The 15,965-nt window shown below is 39.5% G+C and overlaps 1 protein-coding gene across 7 annotated transcripts in view; it reads left to right on the top strand.

Moving 5' to 3' along the window:
* Positions 1-277: 277 nt before the first annotated feature.
* The window catches only part of SYNCRIP (synaptotagmin binding cytoplasmic RNA interacting protein), a 37,032-nt gene continuing 21,344 nt past the window's right edge, over positions 278-15,965 (top strand). For 3 of the 7 annotated variants that reach the window (XM_004388972.2, XM_023742947.1, XM_023742946.1), the window contains exons 1-7: positions 668-804; positions 2,164-2,314; positions 3,048-3,166; positions 3,299-3,406; positions 6,142-6,255; positions 6,356-6,532; positions 15,609-15,744. In XM_004388972.2, coding sequence (XP_004389029.1) covers positions 2,176-2,314; positions 3,048-3,166; positions 3,299-3,406; positions 6,142-6,255; positions 6,356-6,532; positions 15,609-15,744 — 793 coding nt within the window. In that variant the 5' untranslated portion in view covers positions 668-804; positions 2,164-2,175. Of the gene's footprint in view, positions 805-2,163; positions 2,315-3,047; positions 3,167-3,298; positions 3,407-6,141; positions 6,256-6,355; positions 6,533-15,608; positions 15,745-15,965 lie in introns of all 7 variants that reach the window. The other 4 variants (XM_004388970.2, XM_012559243.1, XM_023742949.1 and 1 more) reach the window with 2 other exon arrangements.

Genomic DNA, 15,965 nt, shown 5'->3' with positions numbered 1-15,965 from the left:
GGGGTGGGGCGGGACGGGGTAGGGAGATGCATGTCTCCTGACAAAGGAGAACGAGTGGGACACGCTGAGCCGGCCCGCCCCGCCTGGAAGGGAGCAGGAGGGGCACTGTCGGGAGGGGAAGGGGCGGGCCTTTCATTCACTCTCGGCCCCTCTGCCGCCGCTGGAGCGGAAGGGCGGGGTCTCGAGCCCCCCAGGGGGTGAGGAGCAAGGGAGGCGGCAGGGCGCGGGGCGGAACTCTCGGGCGCGCGTCCCGAGGCGTAGGCTACGTCGTCACGTCAGCGCGGGAGAGAGAAAGAGAGGAGCCGACTCGGCAGGGACTGGGGGACGGGTCCGGGAGAGCGAGCAAGGGAGGGAGCGAGTCAGCGAGGGAGCGAGTCAGCGAGCGAGCGAGGAGGGGAACGGCGGCCACTTGTGCCTGAAAGACCGCGGACGGGAGTGGGAGCAGTGGGGGGAAGGAGCAAGGAGGGGAAGAAGAAAGGCTGAGAGAAGAAGGCTGACGGAGGCTGGAGGTAGTGGTAGGGGGAGAAGGAGGAGCTGGAGGAGGGCAGGGGCTGAGGGAGTGAGTGAGAGAAGCGGACACGCGAGGGAGGGAAGGAAAGGGGGGTTACGCGGGCGCGCGCGCGCGCGCACCGGGAGCGCGCTCGGAGGCGAGTGGAACTGGATCGGGTTTGCTGCCAGCGGCGTGAGCTTCGGCCGCCATTTTACAACAGCTCCACTCGCGCCGGACACAGGGAGCAGCGAGCACGCGTTTGCCGCAACACGATCCCTGCGGACAGGATTCCTCCGCCGCAGCCCAACGGGGAGGTAACGACCGCCAGGACCCGGGTCTGGGAGGGGAGCTCCGTGACATTATGGAGTGAGCTGGGGGAGGGCGGCGCGGGGAGAAACCGGCTTTTCTGGAAAATGGATTCCAAGGGGCAGAGGAGCACGTTGACTGGGGATGTCTGGGAGTAGGCCGCGGCTCGCGCCGCCACTTCCTTCTTTCCTCCATGTGCTGCCGCCGTTCGGGCTTTGTCTGCGTCGCTCCGTGGCCCGCGCGGACCGCGAGCGGCGGCGGAGTTGGTGCTGTCGTGGCTGTCGCCGCGGCGCGGGAGTGGGCGGAGAGGAGCGGGTCCTGTCCCGCAGCCGCGCGACAGACTTGGGTGGTGCTCGTGGTCCGGCGGGCGTTGGGCAGTTCGTGGAACGCCCTGAACGCCGCTGGGTTGCCGACCCCGGCCGGTGTGAGACGGCCGGCCCCCGCGCCGCAGTCGCTGCACAGACGGGCTAGGGGTGGGGGCTTGCAGATAGCGCCGCGTTTCTCGTCTCGGCGGGGCAGGCGGGCGACCGGGGTCGCCGGCGGCCGGGGAGAGCCTGGGGCGGAGAGAGCCATGTGTCACCACGGAGAAGGCGGCGCTGGGGGGGCGGGGAGAGCCTGTGGCCTGGCGCCGCCGCGGCCTCGGTGTTGAGGAACGAGATTGTGCTGCTGCTGCTGCTTTCTGGGGGCTCCGACTGCTACTTCAGGTTGATGTTGGGAGCCAGTGATGGTCGTCTTGGCCTGCGACTCGGTGGGTTTTCGTTAAAGGAAGTTGTAGGATATATGAAGGTGCAGAGCACGTGTTTCACATGGGCTCCTGGCGGCCGCAGCGGTGAGGCTGCCGCTGTGGGTGCGGAGTCGGGGGCGGGCTTTGGGGTGCGGGGGTGAAGGGTGGAGAAATAGGGTGGTGGGAAGGTAGCTTGTGTGAGCGCTTTGTTCTTCGCTGAGTGTTGTTACTGATCTATAAGCGGCAGGCGGGAAAAGCGCGCATTTTGGGGGTTTACCTTTGAGAGGGACAAGCCCAGCTTTGCTTTTTCCATACACAGCTTTCTGTTACCGGCACAGCTGCATGTGGCACGCTGGCGCGTCCTTTGCTAATTGGGCTCCATTTGTAATACGGTTCTTCCTAGGGAGTGTTAGCAGGTGAGTCGGGTGGTACTAAGGAAAACCTTAGTGAATCGGTCCTTCCGTGCCCCGCGCTCCAAATCTGACTTGTCAGGCGATAGTGGCTTTAAAGTAAGGCCTTTTGAAAGGGAAGCGCAGGCTGGCTGGTGTGGTAAATGGTAGAGAAAGTAAAGATTGGGGCTCTCATATTGTCCTCTATTCTTTTTGAAGATTGTAGTTTAATTTTGCTTATTGCGTTTGAACAGATCTCTGGAAACATGGCTACAGAACATGTTAATGGAAATGGTACTGAAGATACTACTTCTGCAGTTATCCATTCAGAAAATTTTCAGACATTGCTTGATGCTGGTTTACCACAGAAAGTTGCTGAAAAACTAGATGAAATTTACGTTGCAGGTAAGAACTAACACTTGCAAAATTACATTATAAAATTTTTCTATTGGATTTCTGGCTTTGAGCTAAAATAGCAACTTTTTGTGGTTTCCAATAAGTGTGGGAACTGGAGTTTTGACTTGTTGTGATAGTTGCTTACTTTAGCTTTGAACTACAGGTTGAGGTGTATAGAGGGAGGGGAAAAAGGGAGGGATAGGTGCTAAAGGCTGGTTGGCCGGATGGATAAGTATAAAACAGTAGCAACAGCTGCTAAATGTTGGGAGCAGGCCATGTGACTTTTTTTGGATATTTTTACAGTAGGATTCTTGTTAAAAAACTTGGTAACTGTAGATTTGTATGTACCCTGTCTTTCTTGGTGTGGCTGTTACTTTCTTCTAGTGGTATTTGAAATTGAGTAGAGGTTCAGTTGTCATGCTTGGGTAGGTACTTTGTTGGTTGATTTTAGGATTTGTAAGTCTGTATATCTAGTGTAGAAATAGTTATCGTTCAGAACTGTGTGATTTAGACACAAAAGATAAAAATGAAGTTGATTCATTGTAAATGTGGTTGAGGCCTCATTTAAGAATGCAGTACAGAATGAGTAAAGTATGTGTGTTTTTCATCATGTAGGTAAGAGGGTTAGCAGAATTGTTAATTGGCATACGTGTACCTGTATGGGCCAACGTGATCTTTTTTAAAAAATATATTTTCCAGAAATGTTAAAACTTGACTACTAATGAAGTTTTCTTTTCTCCAGGGCTAGTTGCACATAGTGATTTAGATGAAAGAGCTATCGAAGCTTTAAAAGAATTCAATGAAGACGGTGCATTGGCAGTTCTTCAACAGTTTAAAGACAGTGATCTCTCTCATGTTCAGGTAATGTTAACTTAATGTCAGTGGAAAAATAATTAAAATAAAAACTTGAGTAGTTTTGGTATGTTTTGTTAAGTTTAACTAGATACATGTATGAAAATTATTTTTCACTGTGATTGGAAAATTTCTTTACAGAACAAAAGTGCCTTTTTATGTGGAGTCATGAAGACTTATAGGCAGAGAGAAAAACAGGGGACCAAAGTAGCGGATTCTAGCAAAGGACCAGACGAGGCAAAAATTAAGGTATGTCTTCAAAAACTTGCTTTATTAGCCCCTTCAATTTTAAAGTTTTTCAGCTGTTTCCTAGTTTTGGTAAATAGTCCTTGAGTGTGAAATGGGTGTGTGTATTTTTAAGATGTTGATAGTTAATAGCATGAAGTAATTAATCTTTTCTAATTTTAAAGTTCTGTGCCTTTATCTGTTAAAACAAGTCACTGTTCTTAAGGTTGTTTTTGTTACTCAGCTACTGATGTTTATTTTAAATTCGTGCTATTGGCATTCCAAATAAAAGATTTAAAGAAATATATCTCTTGTATTTCTAGACACTATTGGAAAAACTGTAAGTCCAGGTTACTGACAGTGAAACCAAACTGGGAGGGGATCAGTTATTTACCCCCATACTAATGGAGAATGTACATTTAGCAGTTGATTCTTTTCTTGGTATTCTCAAGCCCTGAATTAATTTAGGATTTTAACACTGCCTTTTCCCTTTTCCGTTCGTATGAGCTATTAAGTTGTTTATTTCTAAAAGTAGTTTTTAGAAATAAAATCATTTAGTGTGGAAATGTAAATGAGGACACAGACTGGGAGTGGGAGCTTTGTAAAAGGTGTTATAGAAAAGTAACTTAAAATTCAACTAGGTTTTGATCTTGTGTTGGTAAGGTTTAGTTCACAGAAAGTATTGTAATCATATCTGTTTTATCTTGATCCTCTTAATATAGTATGCTAGTGCTCTTGAACCAAGGATTATGGTTTAAGAAAATCAGTTACTAAGTAGGACGTAGGTGTTGGGTGGTGGTTTGATCATACAGGATGAGGGATGCCTGGAATATGGACAAGATGGGAATGAAATATCGAGTTAGCTGTTAGACTCATCTATGAATTTGAGACTTTTATCAATCTAGCTGTGAGTGAATTGAGTTTGTTTGAAGTATAAATCTGATTTTTCCATGAAAATGGGATGTGGTTGCCCCATTTGTAATTGTATCAGTTGTAATGTACATTTGGGAGTTTGAATTTATGTGACTTTATAACACTCACTTTTCAGTCTGTCTGTGCAGAGGGGTGGCTTAAAGCTATAATACGACTGAAATTGTGGCAAGAAGAGTATAGAGACATTTTTATAAAACATTTGAGAGGAGAAAGAAATAGTTTTTTCTCTTCGTTTTTAGAGATCGACAAAAAGTATTACTTGGGTTGCGTGAAAGTTGAAGAATTGTAACTCCTTTGTAACATAGAATAGGAATTACATATGGGAAGATATAAGCCATTTAGTGGTTCAGTTTATGTCATAGTCATAGATTTGAATTTTAGTTTTGTTACTAACCCAGTGTTGCACCCTAAGGCAAACTGAAGTTTGGGTATAATATAAAGAGATGCCCAAAATATGGAGCTTTTTGTGAGTCTTTTTGTTAAAAAGTTAAAGAATGAATGAGTTTTTATGGATTACTGTTTTTTTTTCATAAATTTTTTTGGTTAGTAGAAAATGTTAAAATCTTAGCTTTTTAGACTGAGGTGACCCCAGATTATTTAAGTCTTTTGATAGGTTTGCCATATAACTGGGGTTAGTGAGTCTGTTTTTATTTCAGAATTTACCAGCCAACTGTAAATTGTTGTTAGTGGCCATTGAGCTGATTTCAACTCATGGTGACCCCATGTGTTACGAGAGTAGAATTGTTCCGTAGGGTTTTCTTGATTATAATGTTAATGGAAGCAGATTGCCAGGTTTAGGCAAATGGTGGACTACTTTTTCGTAGTACTTTGGCCTATGAGAGATGAAGGGCTAGTTACCAATGCTCTTGACTAAATATGAGTTGTATAAATTTTGAAAGGTCGCCTTTGGGAGTTAAAGTGTAGAAGTTAAATCACCCTGAAATTTTGTGAAGTTTTCAAAGTTATTTTGTCTCTTTTCTGAATAATCGATTCTGTTTTGTGAAGCGTGGTACTTGAATAGTGAATGAGTATGTCATTTTTCCTGCAGCTCCCAAGTTTCTAGACTTACTTTAGGGAGTGTAATTTCTGGTGGAGTAGTAGTTAAGTGATACTGCTGCTAACCAAAAGGTCGGCAGTTCAGATCTACCAGCCGCTCCTTGGAAACCTTATTTGGAGCCCTGGTGGTGAAGTGGTTAAGAGCTCAGGCTGCTAACCAAAAGGTTGGCAGTTCGAATCCACCAGCTGCTCCTTGGAAACCCTATGGGACAGTTCTCCTTTGATCTGTGGGGTCGCTGTGAGTCAGAATCGACTTGAGGGCACATAACAATTTCTGTAAAGGTTGATGAAATGCCTTGAATGGGGGTGTATACTTAGGAATAGGATGCTTGCTATTTATTGGATAAGAAATCCACATTTGAGAGAGGTAACTTACTTAGCTCCTTCCTTAAGAGAAAGATTCTTAAGAGAGAATTCAATTCAGCCAGGTTAGATGTAGTCATTTTTTAGGAGGCATAGCAGAGTTAGATAGACCTTGCCTGCAAAGTTGTTGATGAATTAAGATCTTAATTTTTTTTGTTGTTCGCTAAACATAATACAATAATTAATTAAAAACTGGAAAATAATTTGAATAGGGTTCTGAAGTTTTCACTGTGAGATAGGACTGTAACAAGTGAATGTTAAAGGAAAAATTGTGAAATAGACACCAGAGATTTACGGGGAATGTTGCCAAGATAGTTGGAAAGATTGGAACAAGATTGACATGAACGCTAAATGCATGCGGGTGGTCTTGTCAGTTAAATGTATTAATAACATTTGAACTTTTCAAGGCACTCTTGGAAAGAACAGGCTACACACTTGATGTGACCACTGGACAGAGGAAGTATGGGGGACCACCTCCAGATTCCGTTTATTCAGGTCAGCAGCCTTCTGTTGGCACTGAGGTAAAGAAACTAAAAATTTGTACCTTTTGTAGTAGATGCACAGGTATCTGGTTATCTAAAGAAATTCTCCGTGGTTTTTACTTCATATTTTAATTTACAGATATTTGTGGGGAAGATCCCTCGAGATCTATTTGAGGATGAACTTGTTCCATTGTTTGAAAAAGCTGGACCTATATGGGATCTTCGTTTAATGATGGATCCACTTACTGGTCTCAATAGAGGTTATGCGTTTGTCACTTTTTGTACAAAAGAAGCAGCTCAGGAGGCTGTTAAACTGGTAAGTTTTTTTCCCTTCCATCTTGGTATTCATTGTCTTTAATGCTAGTGTTTTTTTAATTGTGTTTAAAGGTTAACCGAATATCTTTTGAAGTGCTGATTAGAAAATGTTTAACACATTCTCTATGCACACATTGTATTAGTGTTCAGGATCAGTAAGATAGCATGGCAGAATTCCTTGTAACCAGTTGTTTGAAACATCTGGCTTAGTGGTTTTTTGCTTTTTTTTTAATTTATAGGGATGTGAAAAGGTGTAAGAAAGTAATAGGACTCCATAATTACTGGACACACCTGGTTCATACTTTTTTCTAAAATATTTCACAAAGACATTGTGAATCTACATTTTTAGTTAATGAAATAAAGGGGTTTTGTAGTGAGCGGCCTACATTTTTTTGTTTTTCCCCAGCTTATTAGAAAGAGGGATTTTTCATGTTTCGAATTATGGCTTATTTAACTCGCCTTCAAATTAGTTTTATTCCATGACTCAAGTGGTTTCTGCAGTTTATAGTTGAGGAAGCTAGTGGTTGAAATCAATCAGTATTTTTTGGTACACTATGCAGTGTACCAAAAAATATTAATTGGAGAAAAACCTTAGTAGATAATTTATTAGCGCATGTGTGTGCTAAATTTGCCTTATTTTCTTACATGTTTTATGGGTAAATCAAAGCAAATTTAAAATTTCAGCACTGATTTCTTCTGTTGAGGGTTTTTTTCCCCCTTCCCTCACCATCAGAGATATCACTTACATTTTAAGACAAACCTTAATTAGAAAGTTAAACAAAAAGTATGCTTTCTTTTGCTGTTCTGTATTGCATTGATTTGCTGCTGGTACGTATAATTGAATATGGTGAAGGTTTAATGTTAGAAAATTATGCTACTTGAAAGTATCTTTTAAAAGAATTCAGAAGTTTAGGTATTTCTTTTTAAACCATGGCTGATTTTTGCCTGCTTAAAAGAATGCTTCCTATTTCAGAAGGGATGTGTAGCTCTCTACAGAGCCATTCACTGGTAACCTTTCAGCTGTGTCAAAGTTTTAGATTCAGCAGTTCAGGTAAAATCAAGGACTCCTAGAGCTGGAGAAAGAGGTACTTTAGAAATCATAGTTTAATTTCCTCCTGTAAAAGAGTAGAACATTTTTGCCAACAGTTTAACAATAAAGTAATAGTAAATTTTAATGTGAAAATGCAGAATGATCTGGAAGGTAATGAACTATCTTACTATATAGCCAGTGATGTCAGACCTATTTATTAGGTATTATGTAAGGTTTTAATTTTGTTTAATGATAAATGGTTACATAGTTTTGTAAGTAATGGTTTGTATATTAACACTTTTAAAGGGAATCATTAAATTGACATTGGTAGGGTATTTAATTCTTGCTATCAAAGTATACAAATTACAGTAGGTTTTAACTGGGAATCATTTCTAGATGATTCCAGAATCCTTATAGTAAAGAGACATTTTTAGAGAAAGATGCTATATATGGCAGTTGTAATAATGATTTTGAATGACAGCAGTACACATTATGAAATATGTTTCAGTTTGGGCAGTTCCCTTTATTTAACAAATAATATCTCACAATCAAAAATTGTATTGTTGTAGACTGCTTGGAGTATAGTCTTATGTGGTTAGTTTTTAAGTGTAATACAAAAACTTTGTATGTAACGAAGCAGCTTTTCGGTTGGTCTAGGAACTAATTTCTTTTTTTTTCCCCTGTGTTTTCTCTGTTGTAATTTGAGTCCTTGTCTAGTGGCATAGTTATTTATTTATTTATTTATTACTACCTCATGAATAGCAGACTTTGCATTATGGTGCCTTTTGAAGGATACTCCTAGTAATGGTGGTATACATCCACTGGGATGAATTGGAAGTATCACCATTGTTGTTTTTAGAGGCTGCTTTACTTTGACATGAATCGTAGTCAACTCCACGGTAACTGGTGTTATTAACTTTGGCTGGGATTATGATGATGGAATTGGGAGATTTGTGTTTTATACAACATTAACAGAGGACTGGACTTTCGAGGAAGTAATTGAAACATTCTAGAGAAAATACAAAACTGAAGTTGATTTGGATGTTTTTTGCTACTTTGTGGACTTGAGTATTTTCCCTATTAAGTGTACGGCAGTTCCTCAAGGGAGCATATTGGGGCATACTTTATAAATTATTCCTATTTGTATTATATGTTAAGATTTCACTTAAATTAATAATTCTATCCAAGGCAAATTTTTATGTAATTGAAGGGTCATTCTAGTTATATATAACCAAATGTTGGGAAAATATTTATTTTGCATTATTTATGGATTAGAGAAGATTGAATTTCTGCTCTCCTGTACTTTAAGTGTCTTGAGGAATACCTTAGTGGAGGTAGTTTATATATTTGGTCTAATTTTTTTTAATACGCATTTAGCAGTGATTTTTATTCTAGGTTAAAAACTACAGGAGATTTAAAGTTTGCATTTGAATTACCTCTGAAAACGGATTAATTGATGTTACCAGCTGAAGAAGAGGCAGTAAGTTAGAAGCAACTGCAAACTTTTTAAGTGACCCTGTTTTCAGCCAGCATTTGCCTTGTATTTCGGGAAATAAAAAAAATTCAGCCGTAAAATGTTGATAATCTAGCTAGGGAAGCAAGATCTAAACTGAAAAGGTGAATAATAGTTACCAGTTGAGTGCTTGTTAAGGGACAAGAGCTGTGCTAGGTGCTGCGTTATTTCTAAATGCCACTTCAGCTGTTTCTTCAAGGTAGGTGGAATTGTCTTCATGCTGAAGATGAGTAAAAAGGCTGGATGACTTGCCTGAGGCCATACGCTTAGTTTGATACCAGGCTTGTTTAGCTTGAGTGCAGATTAACTAAAGTTGAACCAAACCGGTTGCCGTTGAGTCGATTCTGACATGGCGACCCCATGTGTTCCAGAGTAGAACTGTGCTCCAAAGGGTTTTCGATGGCTGTGAACTTTTGGAAGTAGATCGCCAGAACTTTCTTCTGAGGTGCTTCTGGGTGGATTCGAACTGCCAACCTTTAGGTTAGTAGCAGAGCATTTAACTATTTGTGCCACCCAGGGACTCCTTTTGTTAACTAGATACAATATTTAAGCCAGCAGTACAAGACAGATAAATGTCACCAGGAACTCTGATTCCCCCCCCAAGTTACATAGTGGTTTAGGTAGTGTTAAAAGGAGCTCAGGAAGTAAGTCATATTTCTACTGCCAAAATATTTTTGACATCTAACCACCATCTTGCTAGATGACTGGGAATCCTTCTGACTAGTCTACCATCCATTGTCCCTTTACAGTCTACCATTCAGCCACTTAGATTAGATCACAACATTTCCCGTGCTGAAAACCAGTGATCTCTAAAGGAGGCCCTATCTGACTATTCTCCTGCTCGCCTTTCTGATTCTTTCTCCCCAACCACTCTTCCTCTTCTTTATTACCCGTCAGCAATACTTAGCCTTTTTTGTCCTCCAAATAAACCATGTCCATTTCTATCTCAAGGCTTTTTCCTGCTGTTGAGCTTTCAAACACTTCGGCCAGTTCTGCCTTCTCATCAATTGGGTCTTCTTAAAGGCCTTTCCAGACTTTGAGCAGTGTCCCCCCTCTGCGTCATCCAGTGACTGAACATGATAAAAAAGAATGCTTAGATGTACTTGAAATGATTTCTTGACTTTGTACAATGATTATCTCTCCAGATCAGAATATAAGCTCTATTTTTCTTGTGTCCCCAACATATAGAACAGTGCCATTATATAGTAGATGTTGGATAAGTAACTTGACTGGCGGATCAGTGCCATTTGATACATCGTTATGACATAAGACTTTATAACATTTCTGTATAGCTCATAGGCCATTTTGCTATTTAGAGGTTACATAGCTTCCATTTGCAATTATTTAGTATGTGCTGCCATCAGACGAAGGGAATAGAGTGTATTAATGGGTGATGAGGATCTCCCATCCTCTTTTCCCCTTGGACCTTATTTGGAAATAAGGTGCGATGTTTGTGGTTGTCATAAAAACCAAGAGGAAGGGCAGCCAAGGTGTATGTGCGTTTGTGTGGTATGCTGTTGGAATTTGAGCCCAGAGCCAGTGGCGATGCAGTGCCCATGATAGTTCTGCATAATGGAAATATCCTGCTGAAAATGTTAATAGTGCTTGCTACAAACGTGTAAACATATGAGGTCTGTTTTAATAGTCACTGATGGTTTTATTCACCAAAGTAGTTGTGCACGCCAGCATAATGTGTCCAACCATAGTTTCACAAAATATTTCAGTAGCAATTTAGCAAATATTTAGTGTGTTTAACATGAAAACTTTTGTTATGGGTATACTAAGTCATTTGATCCAGTTCGACTTTAGAGAGTTTATAAGACATGAGAAGCTAACTACAGTTAAAGTGTCAGCAAGTTCAAAGGGTAAAGGAGAGATGGAAGGGATAGATTTCTTTGGGTTAGAATAGTCAGAATGCATCATAATAAAAAGGTTTGAGTGGGGCAGTGAAGAAATAGGTAAATCAAATTGAAGCAGTGTTTTATGCAGGAAGTAGAAGATAAAAACTGAATGTAATAAAATCAGTACTGAAGGTAGTAGTGATGCCTGCTGGGCTGAGCTGTAGGGTGCCATTAAAGTTTTGAGCTTTGGTGTTGGTGGCATGATGTAAATGACACAAGAATGAAAGATGTTTGGATGGAGAAGAGAACAAAGGCCAGGAAGGAGTCCACAATAGAATGGAGGGAGGTCAGATTTTGAAGGGATAAGTGATAGGCTACTAGTAGTATGCTATACGTTCTATTCCACTTTTTATCAATGACTTAAATGAGGGCATAGTTGGGCAGTTCTTGAAGTGTTTGGTGACTGGAAGATGCATGCAGTAATTGTCCAGAATAACAAAATCGGGATCTGAAAGGATTTTGATAGCCTGGGAAAGTTCACATTTAGCAAGCTGGAGTTGAGTTAGGGACAGATGCCAAGTCCTGTACACAATTTAACAAATTATAAGTTGTGGTGTGAGTCAGCAGTGTGGTGTGATTGCCAAATTAAGGTAAGATTATCATGGACTATATGTAATGGAGGCATGGTGTCTAGAAGATTAATAATAGTTTCCAGCTTATTTTCCTCAATCTCAGTCTACATCTACAATATTTACTGTGTTATGAATGTCACTTTTTAAGGGAGGGGTACATTGTTTGAAGACACTACAGTTTGCCAGTGTCAGGGAAGGAATGATTAGCCAAGCATAGAGAACAACTGAGTCATGAAACTTAGGTGCATGTATGTGAAGCACTGTCATTTGGGGGAGGGAGTAGATTTATTTTTTGTCCGAAAAAGGTAGAAATAGAATTGATGGGTAGAATATTTAGGGAAGTACATTTTAGCTCAATGTGAAGAACAGCTTTCTGATTAAGAAATGGCTTAAAAGTGAAGTGGACAGGCTCGGGAGGTGTACTGTTTTTCTTCTGTAAGAAGTGTTAGAACTGAGCAACCACTTCTGGATCAGATTCAAAATTTGAAATTCTAACCTGGGGATTTGCTGGCTTACTGGCTATGAAGGAAGGAAGGAAAAAGTGACTTTTAAGATTTTACACTTAGATGACAGCAATGGTACAGGTTAATATAACTCCTGTTTTGGTATTCTTAAACTGAAACTGATTAATAAACTGAAACTTGATTAATACTGAAAGTTCATCTTTATATTGGGTCACCTCACTGTGGTTCTGAACCTGAAAGCTAGATTTCTGAAACCTATTATTTAACATCTAGGGCCCACCTTCCTAGTCAGAAAGACCTTTTCAGATTTTTTTTTGTTTTATGTTGATACCATCATAATGTCCTGATGGCATATTAACTTTTTGGTAGTTATTTACCATATTAAATTAGAAGCACCATCAAGTCTCAGAACAGTTCTTTTTTTAATGCACTCTCACCATCTTATTCACTGTTACCTATCTTCTGGATGAGAAGTTTATTTTTGAGTTTAAGGTGATCGGTTTCACAAAAAAAAAGCCAGCCTCCTGCTGTCAAGTCAATTTGGACTCATAGCGACCCTATAAGGCAGAGTAGAGCTGCCCCATGGGGTTTCCAAGGCTGTAAATCTTTATGGCAGCAGATTGCCACATCTTTCTCCTGAGAAACGGCTAGTAGGTTCAAACTGCCAACCTTCTGGTTCGCGGCCAAGCACTTTAACCGTTGTGCCACCTGGGCTTCCTGGTGATAGATTGGTCTTAAAAAATATTAAATAATTAGAAAGGTTAAGTAAATCAAACACACACACGTATAAATACACACGTACACTTAATTTGTAGATGGAGCATTGCTTCAGGAAATATTTATTTCCAGGTACTTTATTTGGACAGTGAGCCCGCAGGGTCTCTCTGTTTTGCTCCTTGAATGACTTATTTTCACAGGGAAATTCATTTATTCTCTTATGGGGCACATATAATTGTTCCAATCATTTTATTAAATAATTGTAGGTAGAAGGGAGTTATAGTTTACCTTATAAATCCTGCTCAATCTTCATGTCATTTATATTCTTTGGAATGCATTCAGAGACCACAGCCATCCTTCATACCTTCTACCTACTCTTGCCTGAGTAGCAATAGTAGGTTACTCAGTGAAGGACAGGTGATGACAGGCTAGAAGTAAAGAAACTTTTTCTGTAGGCAATAATGGAAATAGTCATTAAGATTTTAAAGCAAAATTGTTAATGTGGCCAGGGTGATGGCAGTGGTGGTTACATTACAGAATGACTATCTCATATTTCTCTGATTATTGTTGCCCTGGTGGAATTTTTTCATTCTCTGTTCCGCTTTCCTTACTAGATTTCTTTTTAGGATTTTGGTCATCTTCAGTAGCATTTTCTATATAATTAAGAATTCTAATTTTTGCTATTTTTTTTATTTTAAATTTTAAGTTATTATAGTAAATCCTGCTCTTAGTATATTTGAAAAATAAAGAAAAATACAAAAAAAGAATGAAAATTATACCAATTCTGTCATCCTCAGAATAGCTCCCACTTTCTCTTTAAATACTTTGTGTTTTTTCATTGTTTTTCTGATGTTTTGTTTTTGTCAGCTCCTAGAATTACATACTAGATATTGAAAATTAAATGATTTGTCACTACAGCTGGCTATTTGCTACATCATCAGAATCTAGGGAATTTATATGTCTTAAAGCAATTTATTGTGTTCTTAGCCTAACTTTATTTGTAAAATAAGGTATTGTAGTTTACTTGTCCTAGCCATTGATAGAAGGTCAGTAGTCTCATCAGAGTCCATTAATTTATTAAGAGATTTATAGGAGACTTCAGGTATAGAACCAAAGGTACTCATAACCGTCTGCAATTACAGATTCAGCCATAGCCCTACAATTTGCCTTTTTCAGAGATTATTGGTCTAATGGAAGAAAAAGACATTTTAATACAATGTATATGCTCTATGAGAAGGCAGAGTCTATATATAGCAGGATTACTCAACCATGACACTATTGACATTCTTGGTTGGGTAATTCATTTATGTTGGTGGGCTGTCCTGTGCTGTATAAGATACATAGCAGCATCTCTGACCTCTACCCATTAGATGCCAACACCAGCCAACCCAACCCTTTCCCCCCTGCCCCGAGTTGTAACTATCATCTAGGCTTCTGTTTAGAACTATTGGTCTGTGTTAACATAGAATGTTTTTTACCTTTATAGGATTTAGCAATTGCATAGTTCAATATCCAGGTATGCAGAAGAATTTGAATAGGAACACGTTTCAGAGAAGGCATTTGAGGCTTAGAAGTATAAAACTGCATGTTTGAGAACTGATGTAAATACCTAAGGTTACATATTGTAGAGAGAAAGGGGAAATAGCAGGAATTTTAGAATGAACTTATGTAACGTCCCAAGTATTTGAACTTTATCTTTTTTTATGAGAAACCATTGAGAGATTTTTCAGTAGACAAAAACTGTGTGTATATGTATAGATAGATACAATATTTTTAATGTTAGATCTCTGGCTAAGTGTAGACAAGTAGGAATAAGTCTGGGGTCAGTATAACCAGAAACTTTGATAGCCTGAACTGAGTCAGTGGGGAAGAAAATACCAAACTGTTCAGAATTGGAGGTAGATTTTGGATTTTATGTTTAATTGAATATCTGGAGATGGAGAAAGGAGAGGGGAGGAATCGAGGGCAGTTTTCTGGCTTAGTTATGTTTTCTTTTGTTATACCTGATACAGCTGTTACACCAGATTGGGAATAATCAATGAGCAGAGGAATGGTTTTTCTTTTGCTGTGAGGGTGGTTTGTGGGAATTCATATTGGTCTTGAGTTTGAATAACTCCACTTGTATGTGTATATAAAACAGATTGCAAGGCCAGGTGTAAGTCAGTTATTGGAGAATTATTTCTGCTACTGCTACAAGTTTTACTGACATGAAATTTTCAAGGTGGTTTTAACTATGCAATTTTACTGACGTTATCTACTTATCTTTCTTGTTCTAACTATTTGTGGGCTTGATAAAAATGAAATGGGGAAAAAAAGCACAGTCAGATTCAGAATAACAAGGAGCTCTCTTTTTAGACTTAAGTATTTGAAGTCAGACACCCCTTTATTGCAACTTTTTACAAGAGGGAAGATGGGAAAGTTGATTTAGATGTTAGTTAACAAAAAAGCAGGCAGAAAGCTTGTGCTGCTGGAATCATTTTCGCTTGTATGAGAATAACTGATTGACAGGATGAATTTGAGTAGAGGTTAAGGTATTGTAGCATGAGCAATTCTTGAATTTAAACTGCTAGAGATACGATTCTTTATCAAGTTTCCTAGATTTAAAGAGCTTCACAACAAAATTTTGCATTCATTTGATTAACTTGTTCGGTGTGTTTTGTCAATAGTCTTCATATCTGTCAGGCTACAGCTTCCTTTTACTGTGCCTTATGGTGAACTGTAGTTTTTAAATGATAAAGATAGTTGATAAATGTGGTGGTGAAATTGTAATTTGTTAAAGGTTTTGCTTTTGTATATGGATTTGCTTGTCTTCCGTGATAAGCACTTACGATACTGTAAGTAATTTAAAAACATGGTATACTATTTTTTTCCTCCTTTTAGTATAATAATCATGAAATTCGTTCTGGAAAACACATTGGTGTCTGCATCTCTGTTGCCAACAATAGGCTTTTTGTGGGCTCCATTCCTAAGAGTAAAACCAAGGAACAGATTCTTGAAGAATTTAGCAAAGTAACAGGTAAGTTGGATTTATTTGGAAGTAGGTACAACTTATAATAATAAAGATAATAACATAGTTCTGTGTGCCCAGTAGTGTTCTAAACGCTATGTTTATGGACTCATTGAATCTTTGCTACAGACTTATGAGATTTGGCAAATACTGGTATCAGACTAGGCAAGTGCCATTAAAAAGAGTTTTAGTATTTACCTGCATAATAAAATCTAAAGGTGTTGGCACTT

This window comes from Trichechus manatus, unplaced genomic scaffold (assembly GCF_000243295.1).
Source record: "Trichechus manatus latirostris isolate Lorelei unplaced genomic scaffold, TriManLat1.0 scaffold00226, whole genome shotgun sequence".
Classification (NCBI taxonomy): Eukaryota; Metazoa; Chordata; class Mammalia; order Sirenia; family Trichechidae; genus Trichechus; species Trichechus manatus.
The sequence above is the reverse complement of the archived record's forward strand: the minus strand, read 5'-3'. Positions and strand labels throughout refer to the sequence as shown.